This window comes from Schistocerca cancellata, chromosome 3 (assembly GCF_023864275.1).
Source record: "Schistocerca cancellata isolate TAMUIC-IGC-003103 chromosome 3, iqSchCanc2.1, whole genome shotgun sequence".
NCBI classification, from domain to species: domain Eukaryota; kingdom Metazoa; phylum Arthropoda; class Insecta; order Orthoptera; family Acrididae; genus Schistocerca; species Schistocerca cancellata.
Window position 1 is genome coordinate 861,183,702 of NC_064628.1, and position 24,610 is coordinate 861,208,311.

General features: G+C 39.8%; 2 protein-coding genes across 4 annotated transcripts in view; one reads left to right on the forward strand and one right to left on the reverse strand.

Moving 5' to 3' along the window:
• LOC126175913 (lysophosphatidylcholine acyltransferase) overlaps positions 1–1,864 on the reverse strand; it is a 715,329-nt gene extending 713,465 nt beyond the window's left edge. Inside the window, exon 1 of one of the 2 annotated variants that reach the window (XM_049922982.1) lies at positions 1,602–1,864. In XM_049922982.1, coding sequence (XP_049778939.1) covers positions 1,602–1,709 — 108 coding nt within the window. In that variant the 5' untranslated portion in view covers positions 1,710–1,864. The remainder of the gene's footprint in view (positions 1–1,601) is intronic. The other variant, XM_049922981.1, reaches the window with a different exon arrangement.
• Positions 1,865–2,291: 427 nt separating this feature from the next.
• LOC126175915 (uncharacterized protein C1orf109 homolog) overlaps positions 2,292–24,610 on the forward strand; it is a 64,992-nt gene continuing 42,673 nt past the window's right edge. The window contains exons 1-2 of one of the 2 annotated variants that reach the window (XM_049922983.1): positions 2,292–2,590; positions 7,760–7,870. In XM_049922983.1, the coding sequence (XP_049778940.1) occupies positions 2,448–2,590; positions 7,760–7,870 (254 nt within the window). In that variant the 5' untranslated portion in view covers positions 2,292–2,447. The remainder of the gene's footprint in view (positions 2,591–7,759; positions 7,871–24,610) is intronic. The other variant, XM_049922984.1, reaches the window with a different exon arrangement.

Consider the following 24,610-nt stretch of genomic DNA (forward strand, 5'->3'; position numbering starts at 1 on the left):
TCTGTACATCATCATGGCTGAAAGTATTCTTCAATATTTGTGAGCTTTATCTGTTGCTTTAATCATAAAATAAATATACGTTACAGGCCGATCTCAAAAACGCACATACAGAGATAAACATTGACAAAACTGTGTGCTATAGGGCTCTTTGGCAGCAGTCAACCATCTGTGGCCACGAGAGTCAAGAAGTTAAGTTTGAGACACGGTCAGATGGACAGATGTACTGCCATCAAGGTACATTTTGGGGCAAACAACGGCAGCGTACGAGTTTTCTTTTGGAGACAGATGACCCATTACGAACCAACATGAGATCAATGCAAGGTATTTTTTTTAGTTTTGCGTGGTATCCATCTATTAACCAGTTACTTGAACGTTGTACACTTTCAAGATTTGCAGGTTAAATATTCAAAGTATTTGTCGCAAGCGTCTCGCTTACTAGCGAGTGTTTGTATTGTATTTTAATGCGTCATGCACCGGCGGATTTCAACACAACTGGTATGATACTTTATTAACTACCCCGCTTCGTTCAGGAGTTAGACAATGGAGAACGTTAGACACAGATACAATCTTTATGAATCTTCGATCTATATGAAATTTACGACAGCCGTCACAAAAAAATTTTACAGTTTTCCCAAGAAACATTCCTTACGAACTATCTTTCACGTCGAAATATAAAATTTAAGTAACAATTCACACATTAACGCTACCAAACCGTTCAGTCGTAGAAATTGCTTTAGATTAAGATACAACCAGCGGCTCCCAAAACTGACCTACGAACTAATAATTTGCACACAATCAAAAGTTTGCCTTTTTAAGTCTTTGTAAACAGATTATACCGTATTTCAATTCCAGCGGAAGTAACAGTCAAGTGAGATATTGTGACAAGCAGTGTTGGTAATACTCCATACCTGTATTAATAGGGCCCTCAGAGAAAACTGCTGGACTGATTTTGCGAACAGCTTGCGGTCTTGAGATCGAGAGAAGCGCGCCATCGAAGTGATGGCCCTACAAACCGACACAGGTAGCTTTGACGACAAAATCGCTTTGCGTAAAAGAAGAATCAAGTCTGCTGTTACATTCATTCCCAGAAGGATGGCACTTCTAATGAGATTAATTCTGTCATTTGTACCGTGATTTAACAAAGGTACGGTATGTAGCAGCAATACGCAACTGCTATTAATGCACGTTGTTGCTGCTGCAACTTAATGAAGGTCACTTTATTCTAAAATGTAGCCCTCCTGGAAATATTACACACAAACTTGGTGGCAAAACAATTTACGTCAAGACAGGTGATGCACGTGATCAAAGTTGCAACGCGCAGATATGTTCGAAAATATTGGATCTGTGTTAGTGATATGGACATTTACTGCTTTCTCTATAACGTATAAACGCAAACTTGAGAAGGGCGCTAATAAGACATAAGAGGATCGTACTACCTCAATCGACGAATAGCCGGAAGCCTCTTCCGATTTGTCTCAGCACAATAATTTAATGTAACTGGTTGATAAACAAAAAAATAATTTTTCCATGAAAACGATTGTTGTACTAACAGTAACAAAATATAAGGCTTTCAGGAAGGAAGGTGGTTCTTAAATATTTACCTTAATTTTGTCGTACGTTGTTGACAGTTCGAGGCGGTGTACAAATGGATTTAACAGATCTTCTGCATTCGGCAGATGTTCTGCCGCATGTAGCTTTCCATTCATCATGGTGAGATGAAGACGCCAACAATAACAAAAAGAAATAATCACGATCAGTCCATTACTTCACTTAACGCGCGGACACCACAATCACACGTTCACTCACTAGATCAAATCGACCGGCTACTTGCGCTCCGGAACTGTCTGCGGGCAGCGAATGAGCTGGGGAAAGCAAACCCCTCGTAGTTTGTCTGTCGCCCACTAGAGTCGCTCCAGTACGCAAATAATCACCGCTGCACAACAGTGACAGCAGTGTTGACAACATTGACATGATTTCATAGATTTGACTGTTATAAAATTTTAGAATAAAATGACCATCTATTTTGACTCGAATGAGAGAAAAGCATGTTGCTCATGTTCCGGATGCTGCTCGATAGATGCTGTTGTTCATTGTTGTGCCAATACAATTACGGAAAGTTTTCCCTCGCCGTAAGATTTAGCTCACATGAAACACAGTATCTACAAAGCCAGCTATAGACACAATTTTAAACCGGATATTCCATTTAATCATAAAATAAGAAACTTCTCGCTCATTTTCATTTATCCTACCAGCTAGATACTTTCTTTCGTGATCCAGTCTTTCAATGATATTACGTTGCAGTACCTGTTGTTTACAAATATAACCATGCCTAATAACAAAGGAGGTTGAGGTTATGTAAATGTGTTACCGCTAATTTTCATTCACAAGTTTCTTAACGAACGGCAACCTTATGAAGAATCCACAGAGATCCACCGAAAAATATTGTAATGGATAGACTGGAAACCGTATTACGTTCTTTCTACAAATACTTCAGTTCGTATCCGGCTAAATGGAGAGACGTATTACAAGATTATAGTGAATGCTCTACGGCACTGTGTAACGAAATTGAACAGCTTCAGTTAATAAAGAGGTAATAGGAACACTTTTTTACATTACATATGAAGTTTACGAGAATTGCCTCATGATTTTTGTCGTAAAGTTTATTGTGTAAAGCAATGGGTACATTCATATATAGATTCTGTTTCTTGGTTTGTACTTATTGACGCTTTAGACTTCTATATATGGAAATACTATGATTCTTTGATTCACTGGCGACTTACATATTCCTCATTACAAGCGAATAATGTGAATTGGTTGCTATCTCCTTAGTAATACTAAGTTTGGCAGTAAGAAGACGTTGCATATGTTTGGAATTTGCCTTTAAAATATGAGAAGTGGTTGGCAACTGGTATTTTAGCTCATGTTATTTAACTCCTAGACCATGACCTGCACGTCAAATAGTTGGTTACGCATGTCTTAAAAGAAAACAAATCAAATCACAGTTCCCTCGAGTGCCAGTTTGCAGAAGATGGAGTTAGTTATTCATACGCATGGTACCCGTAATTTAAATGTATTTTCCCTTTGAAGCGCCTCATTGAATAATTATGGGATACTTTATACTTCCATTGCTACTGTAATCGTTAAATCAGAAGTCTCTACAGACTTAAGATGTAGGCCTATGTGTATTATGTTGCTAACATTATTGATTTGATTGATTGATTTGCCGAAGTACATAGTAGTGGCTTCACTATTCCGATTTATGTAATTACTGTTTGACCAATTTTTGATGGCGCTGAGAATATCATCGACATTAAAGACATTTGCATGTAAGTTAATACATCTTATTTACAGCAACATTGATGTATTTCACTTTGAACACACATGCAAAACCAGCAGTACAAACATTGATGTGTCAAAATACGCAGTATCTGTATTTAAATATATTCTGCAAAATTAGAATTATTATTTATTTATTCATCCATAGACCATACAGTAGTAAAGGACATATCAGATACAGTACAGAAGTAATATGAATAGTATGTACATACTTAAAACATTTACAGAGTAGTATAAGATTAGGCAATGATAGGAGATCACTTCCAATAACATTATATCTGGTAACACACTTCGGTCTTCAAACCAATCTGTAGGTTGATCACAGTTTTACTTATGAGCCAACAAAGTCACTGTAAATGAAAAGAAAAGTGTGAAGAAGAAGTATATTTACTTATCTCTTCATTTATATTTATTGTCCAAGGTTTAGATGTAAACTGTCAGTGCATTGAAAAGTAAGATTCTCATATACCTTACATGTCTCTGGGTACATGTGCTTTATATTATTTTCACTTTGGAGAATGCTGCATTTGCATTCACAGTGCTTATGTACACTTTTAAGTTTCTTTTAAAACCATTATTTCTAAAACCTTTGATAAATAATGACTGTTGCTAAGGCAGTAAATTCAAAATTTCTGGGATGATCTGCTGAAATGTTTGAGTTCAGCTACCTGTGCTATTACAGTTATTGCAAATTTTGGTGAAAAACATGTCAGTAAATTAGCCTACTATGCCTATTATCTTTCCTTGCTTTCATATGGCATCATATTTTGGGGTAATTCATCATTAAGAGAAAGAGTATTCATTGCAGCTGGAGCCCACCTGAATCACCTTGCAGATGTTAATTTAAGGAATTAGGGATATTCACAATAGCTATACAACATGTATATTCACTAATGAAATTTGTTATTAATAATCTCTCCCAATTCAAAAATAGTGGCAAAGAGATATTGTGTGAAGAAGCCTTATGTTGATGTGACACGTTCCACATCATTACAAAATGTCGTATTCATGATCTAATAATCTACAGAACATGTATTAACGTAATGTAATATAATATCATTGTGCTCAAAGAAGGATAGTTGCACATTTTACAAATTAGGAGATATATGTGTATATGGAGTACGGCTAAAAGTCATCTTCAGAAATTAACACTATAAGCTTGTAGAGGACAGCAATGCAAAAGGTATTAGTTAGTCAGTATCATCTTCCATGGATCACTTGTACAATTAATCATACTTTTGTGGAACAAGTCGTTTTATATTCACATTACACATTCATACATAAATATGGCTAGATGCTGACCATTTGCATGTTTCGTTTTCTTTATTTTTTTATACAGATCTTTGTTAATATTTTCTACCCCCCCCCCCCCTGCCCCCTCCAGCATCTACACATAACAAAAATATAAATTCTTCTATAGAATAGAAGGAGTTTTCTGGGAAAAACTTTTCAGTTTTTATATCATTGTGTAATTGGTCAGAAATTTTTGTGGCAACTTTTTGTGCTAAAGATGATCTTAATGTGGAGTAATGAATTTCATTTTTTCTTTTGGTATTGTAGTTATGTACATCTTTGTTCCTCTTGAAGTGCAGTGAATTATTTACAACAAATTCCACGATGAGATAAATATACTATGAAACAGTAGCCAGAATGCCCAGCTTCTCAAACAGATTTCTGTGATCATGGATGAACACCACATATTATTCATACAGCACATTTTTGAACAATGAAGATTTTTCTTTCTCCAAAATGAGTAACCCCAGGACACTATTGTTGCAAAGTTATATGAAATGGAATGAGCATGTAAGTAGTGTAGTAGGGAAGGCAAATGTCGACTCTCGTTTATTATGAGACTTTTAGCAAATTGTGGTTCACCTGGAAATGAGACTGCATATAGGACACTAGGATGATCCATTATTGAGTGCTGCTTGAGTTTTGGGATCTGCACCAGATTGGATTAAAGGAAGACATCGAGGCAATTCAGAGGCAGACAACTAGATTGGTTACTGATGGGTTCGAATAACACACAAGTATTACGGAGATGCTTCAGGAACTCGATTGGCAATCCCTAGAGGGAAACTGACATTCTTTTCAAGAAACAGTATTGAGAAAATGTAGAGAACCAGCATTTGAAGCTGACTGCAGAATGATTTTACTGCTGCCAATGTACATGTTGCCTAATGACCAAGAAGATAAGATAAGAGAAATCATGGCTCTTATAGAGGCATAGAGACAGCTGTTTTTCCTTTGGACTAGTTGTGAGTGGAACAGGAGAGGAAAAGACTAGTAGTGGTACACTGTATCCTTCGCAACACACCATACAATGTCTTGTGGAGTATGTATGTAGATGTAGATTATTCAATATGCATATTTTCATTCAATAATGTCAAAGTATGTCAACTTACTGATTTGTCTGTCTCCAAGATTTGCAAGTATACAGTCAATTGCAAGATTGTAAGAAATCTGAAACAGTGTATGGCTAAAATGAAAGTGGCATCGCTGTGTCAGAGCATTGCCAATTGTTATTCAATCATATCCTGCCAGTAGTGCCCAAGTTAAAATGGAAAGCTACTGGAACAGAGCAAGTGTATGTAGCTCTAACAAACCAGTTTTCCATTATGATTACCATGGTTCTGCTGATGATAAAAAAAACATATAGTAGATATTTTTGAATTCCCAAATGTTCTCAATAATCATATATGTATAATCTGTAATTATATCTTTCATGAAATGCACTATTTTTAAACAAATAATTCTGTCAATATAGATTATAATGAGACAGAGAATTCTGTAAGTTAGCAATTGCGGAAATATATTCAAATTTATTGTCATGTAATCCATTACATTTTGAAATTTATTTCATTATTTAAATTAGCTTTTCTGTGTTGGTTCATTATATAACTACACTCCTGGAAATTGAAATAAGAACACCGTGAATTCATTGTCCCAGGAAGGGGAAACTTTATTGACACATTCCTGGGGTCAGATACATTACATGATCACACTGACAGAACCACAGGCACATAGACACAGGCAACAGAGCATGCACAATGTCGGCACTAGTACAGTGTATATCCACCTTTCGCAGCAATGCAGGCTGCTATTCTCCCATGGAGACGATCGTAGAGATGCTGGATGTAGTCCTGTGGAACGGCTTGCCATGCCATTTCCACCTGGCGCCTCAGTTGGACCAGCGTTCGTGCTGGACGTGCAGACCGCGTGAGACGACGCTTCATCCAGTCCCAAACATGCTCAGTGGGGGACAGATCCGGAGATCTTGCTGGCCAGGGTAGTTGACTTACACCTTCTAGAGCACGTTGGGTGGCACGGGATACATGCGGACGTGCATTGTCCTGTTGGAACAGCAAGTTCCCTTGCCGGTCTAGGAATGGTAGAACGATGGGTTCGATGACGGTTTGGATGTACCGTGCACTATTCAGTGTCCCCTCGATGATCACCAGTGGTGTACGGCCAGTGTAGGAGATCGCTCCCCACACCATGATGCCGGGTGTTGGCCCTGTGTGCCTCGGTCGTATGCAGTCCTGATTGTGGCGCTCACCAGCACGGCGCCAAACACGCATACGACCATCATTGGCACCAAGGCAGAAGCGACTCTCATCGCTGAAGACGACACGTCTCCATTCGTCCCTCCATTCACGCCTGTCGCGACACCACTGGAGGCGGGCTGCACGATGTTGGGGCGTGAGCGGAAGACGGCCTAACGGTGTGCGGGACCGTAGCCCAGCTTCATGGAGACGGTTGCGAATGGTCCTCGCCGATACCCCAGGAGCAACAGTGTCCCTAATTTGCTGGGAAGTGGCGGTGCGGTCCCCTACGGCACTGCGGAGGATCCTACGGTCTTGGCGTGCATCCGTGCGTCGCTGCGGTCCAGTCCCGGGTCGACGGGCACGTGCACCTCCCGCCGACCACTGGCGACAACATCGATGTACTGTGTAGACCTCACGCCCCACGTGTTGAGCAATTCGGCGGTACGTCCACCCGGCCTCCCGCATGCCCACTATACGCCCTCGCTCAAAGTCCGTCAACTGCACATACGGTTCACGTCCACGCTGTCGCGGCATGCTACCAGTGTTAAAGACTGCGATGGAGCTCCGTATGCCACGGCAAACTGGCTGACACTGACGGCGGCGGTGCACAAATGCTGCACAGCTAGCGCCATTCGACGGCCAACACCGCGGTTCCTGGTGTGTCCGCTGTGCCGTGCGTGTGATCATTGCTTGTACAGCCCTCTCGCAGTGTCCGGAGCAAGTATGGTGGGTCTGACACACCGGTGTCAATGTGTTCTTTTTTCCATTTCCAGGAGTGTATATATTTTGGGTTACAGTGTTCCCACAGAACAAGAAGTTGAAATTGATGTGATTAATTATTACTCAGATCATTAATCAATGGTTCGTTATTTCAGTGTTGGGGACAAAAAATTGAAGATACTGGAAATCCCTCTGTTGAAGCAAAATTTGCTGGGAAAGATATATGCAGCTATTGAGACGGAGGTACAACTTCTTAATAAATTAGTGTATGTATCTTTCCTGCTTTCATAGTGTAGCATATAAAACTTGTTGATGGATATAGAACCAGACCATTTTTATTTCCATAAGAATAGACTTACAACTTAGTCTCACAACTGTTTGGAGGAAAACAGTGATGAGCTTATTTTGAATTGATATTTGGATAACATAATAATGAACAATGAACATCAGAAAAAGCTAAACAGGAATAATGGAATTTAGTTGAATTAAGTCAGCTGGTGCCGAGGGAATTAGATTAGGAAATGAGACGCTTTAGAGTAGTAGATGGGTTTTACTATTTGGGCAGCAAAATAACTGATTGCAGTAGCCACCAGAAAGATCGTGGGAGGCGCACGTCGGCACGACGCGTCACGGACGGTAGTTGCCGCAAGTAGAGTCCCGTCCACCAGAGGGCACGCGAGAATTCGGCCGCGACCTCTGCTGGCGGAACAACAACAACAACAACTCAGGCAGCACTGGTCGTGCCCAGTCAGTTCACATCGGGCATGCCTAGGAGACAGTTCCCGGGCTGTGCTATGTAAAGTGCGACGGAAAACATGAATAGTGTTACTATACTGATGATGGCTGAAGTAGAGAGGATATCAAATGTTCTGTTTATTTATTTAGTTATTTATTTATTGTCCTCTGAATCAATACTGTACATGTCATGCACATGGTGATGCACAAACATACATTTGATGTTGGACATTATGATAATTTTCTGGCATGAAGTAATATGCCGAAAGTTTACACAAACATGAATTTAAATATATCCTTTCTGAGAAGTTATGAGCACACAAATTTATGAACACACAAATTACATACATACTTATTTAAATTACATACTCAGTTACACATTTGTATTTTAGTGCTGTATTCCTCTCACACATTTACACAACAGTACCTGGTTGGATATTATTTCTGCACTTAATTTGCTTCTAGCAGATGATATAGATGCAAGATTTTTGCACATACTTGCATTAATGTTTTACTGTTTACAAAATTCTTTGCTGCATTATTTTCATGTTTCTTTCCACCCATATGGAGCAGAAATTCACTTGCTCTGTAGAAAGAATCATCAAGTTGGAATGATTTTAATTTTCTATTAAATACAGTCAGGGACTTACTGTTTTTTAGTTGCTGAGGGAATGTAGACTGGCAGAGTTCAGAAAAGCGTTTCTAAAGAAGAGAAATTTGTTATCAACAAATATAGATTTAAGTGTAAGGAAGTCTTTTTCCGAAAGTATTTGTGTGGAGTGTAACCATATATGAAAGTGAAACATGGCCTATAAACAGTTTACACAAGAAGAGACTAGAAACTTTTGAAATGTGGTGCTCTAGAAGAACGGCTGAAGATTAGATGGGTGGCTGGTGAACTAGTGAGGTAGTACTGAATAGAACTGAGGAGAAAAGAAATTTTTGGTGCAACCTGACTAGAAGAAGGGATTGGTGATTCTGACACATCAAGGGATCCCCCCGGGGGGCACTCTGCTCTTTGGCAGGTTCGTGTGTGGCTACCACGGGGCCCCAGCCTTTGCAGCACCTTTTCCCTTCTGTGCTGCATGTCCATCCTGTTGCTATGTTTTTTCCCTTCCCTCGGGGACCATGTCTGGGGTGATTTTGGGAATGTGTTCAACAGTGTCAGTAGCTGACATGAGAACAGTCTCACCACTGTTTTTCGTTCCTTTTTTCCTTTATCCGTTTACCTTTTCCTATCCTTCCTCCGCTCTGGTGTTCAAGGCTCCTCTTTTTCTTCTTTCTCCCTGTGGGCTCCTGAAGGCCGGCTCACACATCTGACGTGCAACAGGTAACTAGGTGATACATAATTCCCAGCCCTAGGTCGAGGGGTAGGATTCGCACGTACACCCTGGTACAGGCCAGGCCCAGGGAGGGGGATTGCCTGAGCTGATACCTTCCCAAATTGCCGATTGGTGCCTCTGTTAGGTGTTCAAGAGGTGTGACCTGACATGTGAACAATCGCTTAAGGTGGGTGATCCCCCTATGAACGGGGGCAGTTGGGACGAGCATGCCATTGGAGACACTGGCAGTCATGGCAGATTTTCTCGCAATGAGCCAATCATCATCTTCGCGGTCAATATCTACCAAATGTAAATGGAATGAAGCTCCCGATCCAAAGACCCTCTGAGCTGCACCACATTCCCTCATGGTTTCAAATATTGAAGACGATCGGTCCTTTGCAACGGTAAATCCGTATCTTATTCAGAAAAGTGTTGATGCATTGCCAGTCCTCTGAAGTCCTGCTCTCATTTACACAATGGCATTTTGCTTTTGGAGGTTACTTGTGATTCTCAAGCGCAATAACTGCTTGCTGTTTCGCTTTCTCCAAATCTGTCCTGTTCGTGTCAAGACCCAAAGAAACTGAATTCATCCCATGGTATTATTTATGCTAGGCTGCTTGATGGTTTGACAGAGACAGATATCCATACATACCTCTCTGACCAGAATGTCATTGCCATCCATTGGGTGATGAAAAAGATAGATGCATCCTTAGTGCCCACACTCAGTCTTTTTTTTTCACCTTTGATAGAGTGGTGTTTTTGTCCAAGATCAAAGCAGGCTATGAAGTTACCACAGTCCTATTCCGGGGTCACGTCAAGCGCCGGCATGTTGGGCGAGAATTGAAGAGCAGAGAGGGCTTTGAGACGACATCAGCCAATAGTATGCTGATGAAACCCTCTCTAGGATGACACTGAGACAGGAGCAGCCTCTACACAAAGAGAATATAAGCGCCACGGCCCAAGTGGAAGACAAGCGGTTGTACGAATGCTACAGCAGCCACTTATGAAATGTATTATTTTGCTTGTATTGGATTTGTATATATTTAAGGACATTGATTATTTGCATGTCATCATTTGCTTGTGACACACCTTTGTGAATATTCAGAGTTAAGTATTATCATTTATTTTACTATAATAAACTTCATTAAAACGATTTGTTTGAATTGTTGACTAGCGATCCGAGAAAGCAGTTTCCTAGACACCCTATATTGGATGATTGGGCAGAACACAAGAAGTCCAACCATACATTCTGAACCTGATGCACTGCTACCAATGTCATTGTTTCAACCACACTCAAATGTCTTGTCGACACACAAATGTGTAACCTGTGGTAGGGATGCTCCCGAGGGCAATTTTCCACCTCCTTCTCCCTGCTGTATCAATTGCAATGGTGACCATGCTGGCTTCTCTCGAGATTGTACCATGTATGTCGATGAGTGGGCTATCAGGCAGATCCAGATAAAGAAAAAGTGCCTTACCCAGTCGCTCGCAAGTTATTGGCTATTCGCAAATCCTGTGTTCTTCCATCTGGCACTTACAGTACTGTTCTTGCTACATCTCGCTCCACGAAGACAGACATGCGACCTCAAATTCAGCATTGCAGTTGTTAAATTGCCCAGTGTCATGGTAGGATCGCTGTCTCATTGTCCATCTCTGTAACAAGCCACCAGACATTCACCTCCCGGGATGAAGTCACCTGCTACACAACCAGCAAGCCGGAAAGGACAGAAGGCATACTCTTGCAAAGACTTCCTATGTCTCTCCAACCAGCAAACATCTGAGTCTTCCTCTGCCAACTGGAAAGACTCCACATAGTAAAACAAACGGAAATGGTCTTGTCCTTCGCCGACTCGGAAATGCTTTTCAACAGTGTCGCAACATGATACCCTCACCCTGCTGACCTCCATGTCACTGGTGCGCACCACCAACCGTTTTTCTGCTCTGGACTGCACAGATCAACATAGGGAGAATGCCAATGTCTCTGTAGATCTCATGGAGCAGGATCCTCCAGCCTCTGCACCATGTAGCTGTGAGTCTTGAAGGCTGCCATTCGGAAGCCTCCTAGGTGACACACCTTCATTTTTGCCCTGCTCTCCTTTCCTCATTATGACTCTCTTTCAGTGGAACTTTCGTGGCCTTTGATCAAACAAAGAGGATTTATGGCTACTCTTAAAATCGCATCATCTGCATGTTCTGCGTGGTGCCTTCAGGAAACAAAATTGCATCCTCACGACTGCTTTGAGCTCTCACAGTTCTTCCTGGCCTGTTTTGACCTTCCCCCCCGAGGATGGCATTCCATCTCATGGGGGAGTCAAGCTGCTCATACGGGATGACATTCATAGTCAACGCATCTCCCTGTCTTCAAGCTGTTGCAGTTCACCTTTTGCTTCCTAACTTGACCTTTTCCATTTGTACTGTTTACATCGCTATGTCATTTGATGTCACCAGAGCAGACTCCCTTCAGGTTATTGGGCAGCTACTTCATCCCTTTCTGCTGCTCGGTGACTTTAATGTGCACCATCCCCTTTGGGGTTCTCTCAGAACCTGTCCAAGAACTGCTCTCTTGGTTGACATACCAAATCAACTTAACCTCCTCTGCCTCAACACAGGAGCACCCATGTTCCTTTTAGACTCCATGTGCACCTATTCACATTTGTACCTATCCTTCTGCACTGCCCAGCTTGCCCATCATCTTGAGTAGCAGGATGGTGGTATTAACTGAAGTGTACTGAACAGCCTCAAAACTAAAGTTGAACAAAAATATGTCACCTATAATTATAGATATTACTAAAGAAGTTACTACCAATACGAAAATAGGGATACTGATGCATTTTTGTGAATACCAGGGCACAGTGACACCTTTCATAATAGCGCACTGAACAGCTTAGACAAACAAGCAGTGAACTTAGGGGAAATCCTAAATGATAGACTTTATTACCATCAACTGCTGAACTTAATTAATGAAAAAGTGAGAAACCACTGGAAGAAGCCATGGGGTTGGACCAAGACATCAAAATCAGCACATTTCTGCCAGCTACAACCTAAAATAGCTTCATATCAGTGGTTTGCTGTTGGGTACATAACTTAATAGCTAAAGCACTGTTTAGTTAAACAGTAATGAAACAAACTATCAATGTATCACTCTGTTGCCATGGACAGATGTTACTCCACAGTGACTACCCACTTGAAGCATTGAACAGTGCAGTTGCATCTGAACCCAGCCAACTGCTTATTCAATTACTAATTGTCTTGTAGCCAAGTGCCTTGTCATGGGATTGTTCCTCTAGCTTGTACTCTGGATAATTTTCTTGAACAGAATGTAATTTTTTTCTCACCAAGGCTCACTGTTTATTTTGAATTACTGCTGCTCACTTGGGCGTATGACAACACACTGTGTTAGCTGAAGCAATAATGAAGGAATAGGTATGGGCTCACTATTGTGAAACAACAATGGAACAGTGCAAAACAATTTTGTTTGTTGTTGACACACATTTTATACACAGGCACGCCCATTTGAGGGTTCCTCCGTATGAACTCTAATCTCTCGTATCTAATGTTTGTGTCCTTGTGTGTGATATATGTTGGCTGCAGTAGAACTGCTTGGCAGTTAGCTTCAAACGCTGGTTCTCTAAATTTTCTCAATAGTGTTTCTCGAAAAGAACATTGCTTTCCCATCATGGATTCCCATTTGAGTTCCCGAAGTATCTCTGCAACACTTAAATGTTGTTTGAACCTAGCAGTAACAAATCTAGCTGCTCGCCTCTGTATTGCTTTGATGTCTTCCTTCAGTGTTATCTGGTGCAGATCACAAACACTTTAGCAGTACTCAAGAAAGGTCACACCAGCATCCTATAGGCGACCTCCTTTACAAGTGAATCACTCTTTCGTAAAATTCTCCCCGCAAACTGAAGTCAACCATTTGCCTTCCCTACCACAGTTTTCACGTGCTTGTTCACCTCATATCGCTTTGCGACATTACACCCAGGTATTTAAATGACTTGACTATTTCAAACAGGACACTAGTAATACTGTATCTGAACATTACATGTGAGTTCTTCCTACTCATCCACATTAACTTACATTTTACCACATTTAGAGCTAACTGCCATTGATCACACCAACTGGAAATTTTGTCTAAGTCGTCTTGTACCTTCCTACGGTCGCTCAACTTCAACACCTTACCGTACACCACAGCATCATCAGCAGACTACCACAGATTGCTGCCTACCCTGTCAACAAAATCATTTATGTATGTAGAGAATAATAGCAGTCCTATCACACTTTCCTGGGGCATGCCTGATGATACCCTTGTCTCTGATGAACACTTCCCATTGAGGACAACATACTGGGTCCTATTATTTAAGAAGTTATTGAGCCACTCACATATCTGTGCATATTGCATATGCTCATACGTTCGTTAACAACCTGGAGTGGGCCACTGTGTCAAATGCTTTCCAGAAATCTTGAAATATGGGCTCTGCCTGTTGCCTGTCATCCCTCATTCTCAGTATATCTTTAGAAAAGGGCAAGCCGAGTTTCACATGAGTGATGCGTTCTAAAATCATGCTGATTTGTGGCCATGAGCATCTTAGTCTCAAGAAAGTTTATTATATTCAAACTTAGAATATGTTCAAGGATTCTACAGCAAACAGAAGTTAGGAATATTGGTCTGTACTTTAGCGGGTCTTTTCTTTTACCTTTCGTATGTACTGGAGTCACCTGCTCTTTTTACCACTCTCATGCGACTTTGTGCTGGACGAGAGATTCGCCACAATTGCAAGCTAGGTAAGGGGTCAATGCCGTAGTGTACTCTTTGTAAAATCGAACTGGAATTTCATCCGGACATGGTGATTTTACTGTTTTCAAATCTTTCAATTGTTCTCTATGCCACTAACTGTAAGTGTTGACCAAGTGCGGCTTAAGTTCAAAGTAGGATTATTGATAAAATGCAAAGAGATTTTGGTTGTATGTAATGTACACCAGTGGCACGACACAGTCAATACCTGCACTCTGTGATAGTGATGATAATGTTACCAGTGACAGTACCACTAAAGTTGAGTTATTAAATGTGGCTTTCTGATATTCCTTCACCAAATAAGATGAAGTTAATATTCCAGACTCAAATTAAGGACCAATGCCAACATGAGTGACTGAGAAGTAAATATACCTGGGTGTAGCAAAGCAGCTCAGATCACTTAATAAAGACAAGACTTCTGGTCCAGATGGTGCACCAGTTAAATTCCTTTCAGAATATTCTTTTTAGTGGTTCCATACTTAGCAACAACGTACAACTGCTTGCTCAGTGAAAGATCCGTACCTAAAGATTGGAAAGTTCCACAAGCCATACCAGTGCTCAAGAAAGGAAAAAGCAGTAATTTGATGAATTACAGACCCATAGCATTGATACCTATTTACAGCAGGATTTTGGAACATTTCCTGTGTTTGAACACTATGAATTACTTTGAAGAAAACAATCGTTGACACACAGTCATCATGGATTCAGAAACTATCGTTCTTGTGCAACACAACTAGCTCTTTATTCTCATGAAGTAATGAGTGCTATCACATTGATTTCATATTTCTAGATTTTCAGAAGGTTTTTGATACCGTTCCTCACAAGTGGCTTCCAACCAAATTGCAAGTGGCTTCCAATCAAATTGCGTGCATACTTAGTAGCATCTTGGCTGTGTGACTGGATTTGTGATTTCCTGTCAGAAAGCTCACAGTTCATAGTAATTGATGTAAACTTATTGAGTAAAACAGAAGTGGTACCTGGTGTTCCACAAGAAAGTGTTATAGGCCTTCTGCTTTTCCTAATCTATGTTATAAAAGACAATCTGAATAGCCATTTAGATTGTTTGCAGGTGATGCTGTCATTTACCATCTACTGAAGTCATCAGGAGATCAGAACCTATTGCAACATGGTGTAGGCAAGATATTTGTATGGTGTGAAAAGTGGCAATTGACTCTACATAATGGAAAGTGTGAGAACATCCACATGAGTACTAAAAGGAACATGCGTCATTTTGGTTACACAAAAATATCATGCAAATCTGAGGGCTGTCAATTCAACAGTTATGAACAACTTAAATTGGAATGATCACATAGATAATTTTGTGGGGAAGGTAAACTAAAGACTGTTTTATTAGCAGAATACGTAGAAGATGCAATAAATCCACTGCCTACATTAAGCTAGTCCATCCTCTACTGGAGTACTACTGTGCAGTATGAAGATTCTTTCCAGATAGAATTGCTGGAGAACATTGAAAAAGTTCAAAGAAGGGCAGCTCATTTCATATTATCATGAAACAGGAGAGAGAGTTTCACAGATATGATATGGGAGTTGTGTTGGCAGTTATTAAAACAGAGATGGTTTTTGTTGCGGCAGGATCTTTTCATGAAATTTCAATCTCTAACTTTCTCTTCTGAATGCAAAAATATTTTTTTATGCCTGTCTACATAAGGAGAAATTACCATTGTAATAAAATAAGAGAAATCAGAGCTCGTGCAGAAAGATTTAAGTGTTCATTTCTTTTTGCACACATTATTCGAAAGTGGGATGATACAGAAATAGTGTGAAAGTGGCCTGATGAACCCTCTGCCAGGAAGCTCAGTGTGAGTTGCAGAATAGTCATGTAGATGCAGTGAAGAAGAATGTATGAACCATTTACTATTTTCATATACCAGGCACAGAACACAATTATTTAGAGAAAAAAAGAATGTTGATCATAATCCCAGAAGTTCACAAGATATTTGCCTTAACAATAAAACATGATGTTATTGTGATTTTCAGTCCAAATTCTGCTTTGATGCTACTTTTCATGCTAGTGCATCCTTTCCAATTCTTTTCATTTCTGCATAACTACAGCAATCTACATCATTTTGAATCTGCTTACAATACCTCTTCATTACTTGCCATATCTACCCATCTAACTCTCAGAATTCTTCTGCAGCACCAAATTTCAAAAGCTTCTTTTCTCTTCCTGTCTGAATTGTTCGTTAGTCCATGTTTCATTTCCATATAACATTCTGCCTCAGACCAATATCTTTAGAAAAGACTTCCTAATACTGAAATTTATGTTAAATGTTAACAAATTTCTGTTTTCTGTTTTTTAGGAAGGGTATTCTTGCTATTGCCAATCAGGGTATTATATCCCCTCTTCTTCAGCCATTGTCAGTTATTTTGCTGCCCAAATAGCAAAACTCACCAACTACTCGTATTACCTCAATTACTTCAGCATCACCTGATTTAATTTATGTGTGCTTCATTACCTTTGTTTTTATATTGGTCATATTATTCTTATAACGTCTTTTCCAATACAACAATCCCCTTATTCAACTGATGTTCCATGTACTTTGCCATCTCTGACAAAATTACTATGGAATCACCAAATTGCAAAGTATTTTTTTCTTCTCCCTGTACTTTAATCCATTTCAAAATTTCTGCTTCATTTCCTTTAGCACTTGCTCACTGTACAGTTTGAATAACGTCTAAGATAAGCTACAGTCCTGTCTCATTCCCTACTCACCTCTATCCTTTCATATCCTTTGATTCTTATAACTACAGTCTAATTTTTGTGCAAGCTTTAGCTGGTTCCTATAACTGGAATCTGGTTTTTGTACAAGTTGTAGATAACCTTTCACTCCCTGTATTTTATCCATGCTACCTTCTCCAGAGTTTGAAAGAATGTAATATAGTCAAATTTGTAAAAAACTTTCTGTAAATTTATGAAGTAAAAAAAAAATCGTCAGGTCAGTATTGCCGTACATGTTCCCATATTTCTCAGAACCCAAACTGATTTTCCTTGAGGTCATCTTCTACCACTCTTTCCATTTCTGTAAATAATTTGTGTCTGTGTAGCAACCATGATGGTTCTGTAATATTCGCCTATCAACACTTCAACTGAAATTATTACATTCGTCTGAGGACATTTCAACTGTTTCCTATATTATTCATATTACTTGAATAGTTTTGTCAGGATAATAGCAGCAATATTAGGAAAATGATAGATTGTTACTCACCATAAAGATGATGTGTTGAGTTTATAGACAGGCACAATGAAAGGACTGTTTTACACATTTAGCTTTTGGCCAGAGCCTTCTTTAGACAAGAAAACAAAACACTCATGTATTTACACAAGCAAGCACACATCACACACACGACTGCCATCTCCAACAGCTCGAACTGGAATGCCTTCTACTGTGTATTCTGTGACCACGCTACGTTGTGAATAATACTCGAAGTGCACAGGTCAGCAGGCGAGAGGTAGTGGAGATGGCCAACTATTAAGAATACCAAAGTGGACTTGGGTCAGTCCACTTAGGACAAGAATGTGTTTCTCCACAGTTACCACGTCATTTTGTATGAGCTGTAGTGTTGAGGAGTGCAAGTCACCCCACTGCAGCAAGGTTCACGGTCTGTGGGAGGTGATCTACTGTAGTGATGAAATTTCAGTTTGTCTGTCCTGTATGTCGCCCGTACTTTTTCTGAATCTCATGTAGATAATGTTATTTGTAACATTTCTATTTCAGTTAGTTGTACATAGTGTAATAAAAGAAACAGAAAAGTTTATACATTTTTTTTGTTTTTAATTTCGCCATTCTTTAGACTGCCTTGATACTGTCCTCTGTCTCTTCCTGTATTGCACTAATATTTTGCTGTCTTATATAACCATTACATTATATATACTTCATAATCTGTGTTTCATACTGTACTGTTTGACTACTCTTACTATTTTTCCTTCCTCCTGCTCCTTGCAGTACCATGTTAAATATTCTCAGATGGCAAGTCAGATGCTCTACTTACCTGTTCCTTATTCTGGCAAGTGTCTTCATAAACTTCTATCCTCACCCTTTCCTTTTAGTTCTTCTTTATTTCATACATTTATCTGTCCACTACATTTTTAACCTTCTTTAATAGCATCGCTCTTCCAATGCTTCCAGATCCTTATCATTTTCAATTGTCCAGGTTTCACATCCATACAATTCAGTATTCAAGATGTGCACTTTCATGAACATCTTCTTCAGTTCCATGTCAGGTGAGTTCTTTTTTTTTTATTAAGTACTGATATAATCCCCATTTTGGACATCCTGCATAATCTTGCTTTCTTTATATGATAATTCTTACATGTTTCCTGCAACTTTCTGTGTTTTATGTTAAATGTAAACAAGTCATTATCCTTTTTTCTATCATTTTGCATCACCTTGTCTTTGCTCTGTGTATCCTTAAGGCGTATTCTGTGTTAATATCTTGTAATTCATTTAAATAACTTTCCTGTCTTCCTTCCATCTGACCAAGAGGGCTGTGACACTTGCAAATCTTGTATTGGCATGTGTTCCCCTTCAACTTCTTTTCCTTTGCCAAATTTATTTTTTCATTGTTTTTTTAGTGTTCATCTTCTTGATTACTGCTTTTAACTTAGTGTGTTCATAATTCCTGGTCTAGCTGATCCTATTTTGTTGGCTAGTGAGCATAAATTTGTGAAGAGACTAGCATCTGACGAGTGATTCATGTAAAGTAAAGGAAAGCAGTATGCGACTTCTGGCTGTTTCACAGTCTTATTTTCTATGGTCAGTGTTCCCCCCTGCAGTGATGCTTGCCCTCACTTTCTTTACCAAAATTGCCTGCAAAATACGGAAAAGTACTAATAACACTAAAATGAATATTCATTCCCAACTTTTGGGACCAAGTCCGCATTCTACTTTGCATTATGCTTCTTTTGAAGCACAGCTCTGTATAGGTAAATTCATTAATTTTCTTAATTTACAATAATATGTACATCTTAATGGTACTGTATAGCTTCTAAACTAATTGTGCTATGAGGTTCAGCATCTATTTCATCTCGACAAGCCCTTTTATCTAATACACTTAATTCTTAGGCAATTTAGCAATATTATGAAAAAGATAGTTGCTTCTCACCATATAGCAGAGGTGCTGACTCCCAGATAGACACAACAAAAAGTTATCAGAAAATGAGCTTTCGGTCAACAAGGCCTTCCTCAGAGATAGAACACATGCGCTCACGCACACAAAAGCTGAGGCCTCAGCAGCCAGAGACTGTGGTCTGTGTGTGTGTGTGTGTGTGTGTGTGTGTGTGTGTGTGTGTGTGTGTGTGTGTGTGTGTGTGTGTGTGTGTGTGTTTTATCTCCAAAGAAGGCTTGTTGTGCCTATCTGTGCCTCAGCAATTTCGCTATATGATGTGTAGCAACTATCCATAATATTATTACAGTGAACTCTTACATCACTGTGGTGCTTCACGCACTTTCTGTTGTGACTGTGGCTTTGAAATGTTTATTAGATTGCCACACACTTTTACTGCAGACTGCCATTTCTGGTTAAACTTGGCTACCTCCTATCCTCGTCCCTTTGCAGACAGATCTGTCGGCAAATCTCCCTGGACAGTCAAGTTATGAGTACTGTTATCTGGAGAATGAGCAGTGATCTACTTGCTCACTTCTGATGTCTGGTGGCTGGACACTGCCCAGTGCATGCCAGGTGACAATGCCCATTCTCTCTCAGACTTGCGATTGCACTTACATAAGTGATATTGGTTTGTGCCCAACCGGGCCTACTTTGACAATGTGTATAAAGCTGTTACAAAAAGATGATTAAGTCTGGAGGCAAAGTAACACAAAAGATAGAGACCAATCTGGCTCCTTCCCATTGTTGTCATGGTCTTCAGACCGAAGACTGATTTGACACAGGTCTCCACACTACCCGGTCCTGTGATTTTAACCCTCCCCTCCCGTGCGTGCGCGCGCGCCCACACGCACACACACACACACACACACACACACACACACACACTCTCTTACCTCCAGTACTAATTTGGTGATCCGTTGATGTCTCAGAGTGTGTCCTGTTAAGCTATCTCTTCTTTTAGTCAAGTTAAGACACAAATTCCTTTTTTCTCCCCAGTTCTGTTCAGTACCTCCTCATTAGTTAAACAATCTAATCTTCAGCACTCTTCTGTGGTGTTACATTTCAAAAGCCTCTATTCTCTTCTTGTCTAAACTGTTTATCGTCGTCCATGTTTCCATTCCATACATGGCTACACTCCATGCAGTTACTTTCAGAAAAGATTACTTACACTAAAATCTATATTCAATGTTAACAAATTTATGTTCTACTGAAGCGCTTTTGTTGGCATTTTATATTCTCTCCTTTGGCTATCATCAGTTATTTTGCTGCCCAAATAACAAAACTCATCTACTTTTAGTGTCTCATTTCCTAATTTAATCCCTCAGCAGCACCTGATTTAATTTGACTTTATCCCACTACCCTTATTTAGTTTTTGTTAATTTTCATCTTATATCCCCCTTTCAAGAACTGTAAACTGCACTTCCACGTCCAGTGCTATCTCTGGCAGAATTAAAGGGCCATCGGCAAACTGCATAACTTTTTATTTCTTCTACCTGAACTTTAATTTCCTTTCCAAATGTCTCTTTGCTTTCTGCACAGCTTGCTTAATTTACATATTGAATAATGTTAGAGATAGATTATAACCCCCCCCCCCCCTCTCTCTTTTCCAAGCACTTCTAAACCCTTCTGCTCTTCTAACAGCCATTTGGTTTCTGTACAAGTTGTAAACAAGCTTTCACTCCCTGTGTTTTACCCATGGTACCTTCAGAAATTTAATGAGTATATTGCAGTCAACATTGTCAAAAGCTTTTTCCAAATCTACAAATACTATACACTAAGGTGACAAAAGTCATGGGATAGAAATATGCACATATACAGATGGCAGTAGTGTCATGTTCACAAGGTGTAAAATGGCAGTACATTGGTGAAGCTGTCATTTGTACTCAGATGATTCATGTGGAGAGGTGTCCGACATGATTATGGCCACACGACAGAATTCAACAGACTTTGAATGCAGAATTGTAGTTGGAGCTAGACACATGTAACATTCAATTTCAGATATCGTTAGGGAATTCATTATTCCAAGATCAACAGTGTCAACAATTTGCTGAGAATACCAAATTTCAGGCATTACCTCTCACCACAGACAACACAGTCACCAATGGCCTTTACTTAACAACTGAGAGCAGCGGTGGTTGCGTAGAGTTGTCAGTGCTAGCAGACAAGGAGCACTGCATGAAGTAAATGCAGCAATCAATGTGAGACATGTGATGAACATACTCATTGAGACAGTGCGTCAAAATTTGGTGTTAATGGACTGTGGCAGCACTGACTGACAAGAGTGCCTTTGGTAACAGTATGACATCACCTGCAGTGCCTCTCCTGGGCTCGTGACCATATCGATTGGACTCTTGATGACTGGAAAACTGTGGCCTGTTCAGATGGGCCCTGATTTCAGGTGATAAGAACTGATGGTAGGGTTTGAGTGTGGTGCAGATGCCATGAAACCATGGACCCAACTTGTCAAGAAGCCATTGTGCTGAAACTTCCTGGCAGATTAAAACTGTGTGCCAGACTAAGACTTGAATTCGGGTCTCAGTCTGGCACACAGTTTTAATCTGCACACAGTTTCATATCAGCACACACTCTGGTGCAGAGTGAAAATCTCATTCTGGAAGCCATTGTGCTAGTTGGTTGTGGCTCCATAATGGGTGTGGACTGTGTTTACATGGAATGGACTGTGTCCTCTGGTCCAATTGAACCAATCATTGTCTGGAAATAGTTACCTTCAGCTACTTGGAGACCATTTGCAGCCATTCATGGACTTCATGTTCCCAAACAACAATGGAATTGTTATGGATGACAGTACATCATGTTACCGGGCCACAATTGTTTGCGATTGATTTGAAGAACATTCTGGACAGTTTGAGCAAATGATTTGGCCACCCAGATTGTCCAATATGGGATATAATCGAGGACAGTCCATGCACAAAATCCTGCACTGGCAACACTTTCACAATTGTGGATGGCTATAGTATGGCCCAGTATTTCTGCAGGGGACTTCCAATGACTTGTTGAGTGTATGCCACATGGAGTTGCTGCACTACTATGGACCAAAGGAGGTCCAACATGATATCCCATGACTTTCATGACCTCAGTGTGTCTAGCAATTTTTCCATTCTTCTGTAAATAAGTCATACCAGCAGCATTTTGTAACCATGACTTAGACTGAATGCATAGTTCAGTAATATTCACATGTGTCAGAACTAGTTTCCTTTGGTACTGGAATTATTACATTCTTCTTGGAGCCTGAGGGTGTTTCCCTCATCTTGTATGCCTGCACACCACTGGGAATAGTTTACTCGTGTCTGTCTCCCCCAACGGTATCAGCAGTTATGAGGGAATGTCACATGTTCCAAGGGCCTTGTTTCAGCTTAGGTCTTCCAGTGTTCTGTCAAATTCCTCCCATAGTATCATATCTCTCACCTCATCTTCAGCTACTTCCTCTTCCATTTCTATAATATTACCTTCAAGATCATTTCCTTTACTTAGCTCCTCTATACATTCCTTCCGTCTTTCCCGTTTCTGCTTAGTACTAGTTTTCCATCAGAGCTCTTGATATTCCTACAACTACACCTTTTTTTCTCCAAAGACCTCTCTAATTTTTCCCTAATTATACATGCTTCTAAAATTTGTCCTCTTAGCCACTCCCACTTAGCCATTTTGAATGTCGTGCCACTCTCATTTTTAGATGGTTTTTATTCTCTTTCGCTTGCTTCATTTGTGATATTTTTATATTTGCTCCTTAAATTCAATGTCTCCTGTGATATTCAAGAACTACTACAAGGTTTTGTCTTTTTACGTATTTGATTCTCTGCTGCCTTCAGTATTTCATCTCTCAAAGCTACCCATTCATCTTATACTGTATTCCTTTCCTCTGTTCAGTCAGTCGCTGCCTAATGCCCCCTTAGAAACTCTCAACAACCTGTGATTCTTTCAACTTATCATTGTTTCATCTCCTTAATTTACTACTTCTTTTATTACAATTACATTGGTTGTAATCTACCCCTTTCAGATTGACCCCCACGCTTCCCCTTAAACTGGGTATGGAAATTTAGAAATTTGTGGGTTTTTGTAACAAAAATATTCATAGAATGGTTTACTAATTGGTATGCAATTTTATGTTATTTCGTTTTCACATAAATTTAGGACCTACACAGTTTTGCGGGTCAGGAGTATCTTACTTATTTAAGTCATTTCTTACAGTGTTATTCATGAAAGCAGTTACTGTTTTTTTTTTTCACAATCAACATGAATATTACACTTCACACTAATTGTTCTTTTCCCCTTCTCATAATAATTTTGGTTGAAGCAAGGAGCAGAATGCAAATCACCAACAGTAGGCCAGTGCTGGCATCCGTTTAGCTTCTTCTCATCACATAGTGTATTTGCTGGTTTATGCATTTTGTTTGGTGGCTCTTTCTCAGATGCACTTATGTGTTCTTCACGTGAAGGTAGAAGAAATTAGTGCTTCTCCATTCATCTATCAGAAATCCACTGAAATTTTTCACCTTCAGTTCATCTAATAAAGCTAGAACTTCCTCATCAGCAAAAGCACTAAAAAGTAAATAAATAAAACTGATTTACAGTGACAGTTATATAAAAAAACTGATGGTAATATGACATATCTACTACATAATCTACTCCAATTCCTAAAATCAGATCTTGACTGAAGTGAGCGTGTGCCAGTAATATATACCCAACATGCACAATTTTTTGATAGATCAATTTCTAATTGCTCTGTAGACCTTTCAGATTATGAAACACATTTTTTTTAAATGTCAAGTAATATACAATTAAGACTTATCTCACTGCAGCTGCTCCCAATCTGCCATCCTGAAAATTTGCAAATCATAAAACACAATATTTCACAACTGCTGCGAGATATAGACACGCTTCGGGTTGTATACAAGACAGTGGTACCTGTACAGTCATTTCACGCAGGACACAACTACGTAGCACAATAACATGATGCTGCAACGCAAATAAACTGCACCCATACAACTGTGCATGCTGTGTCTGAAAGG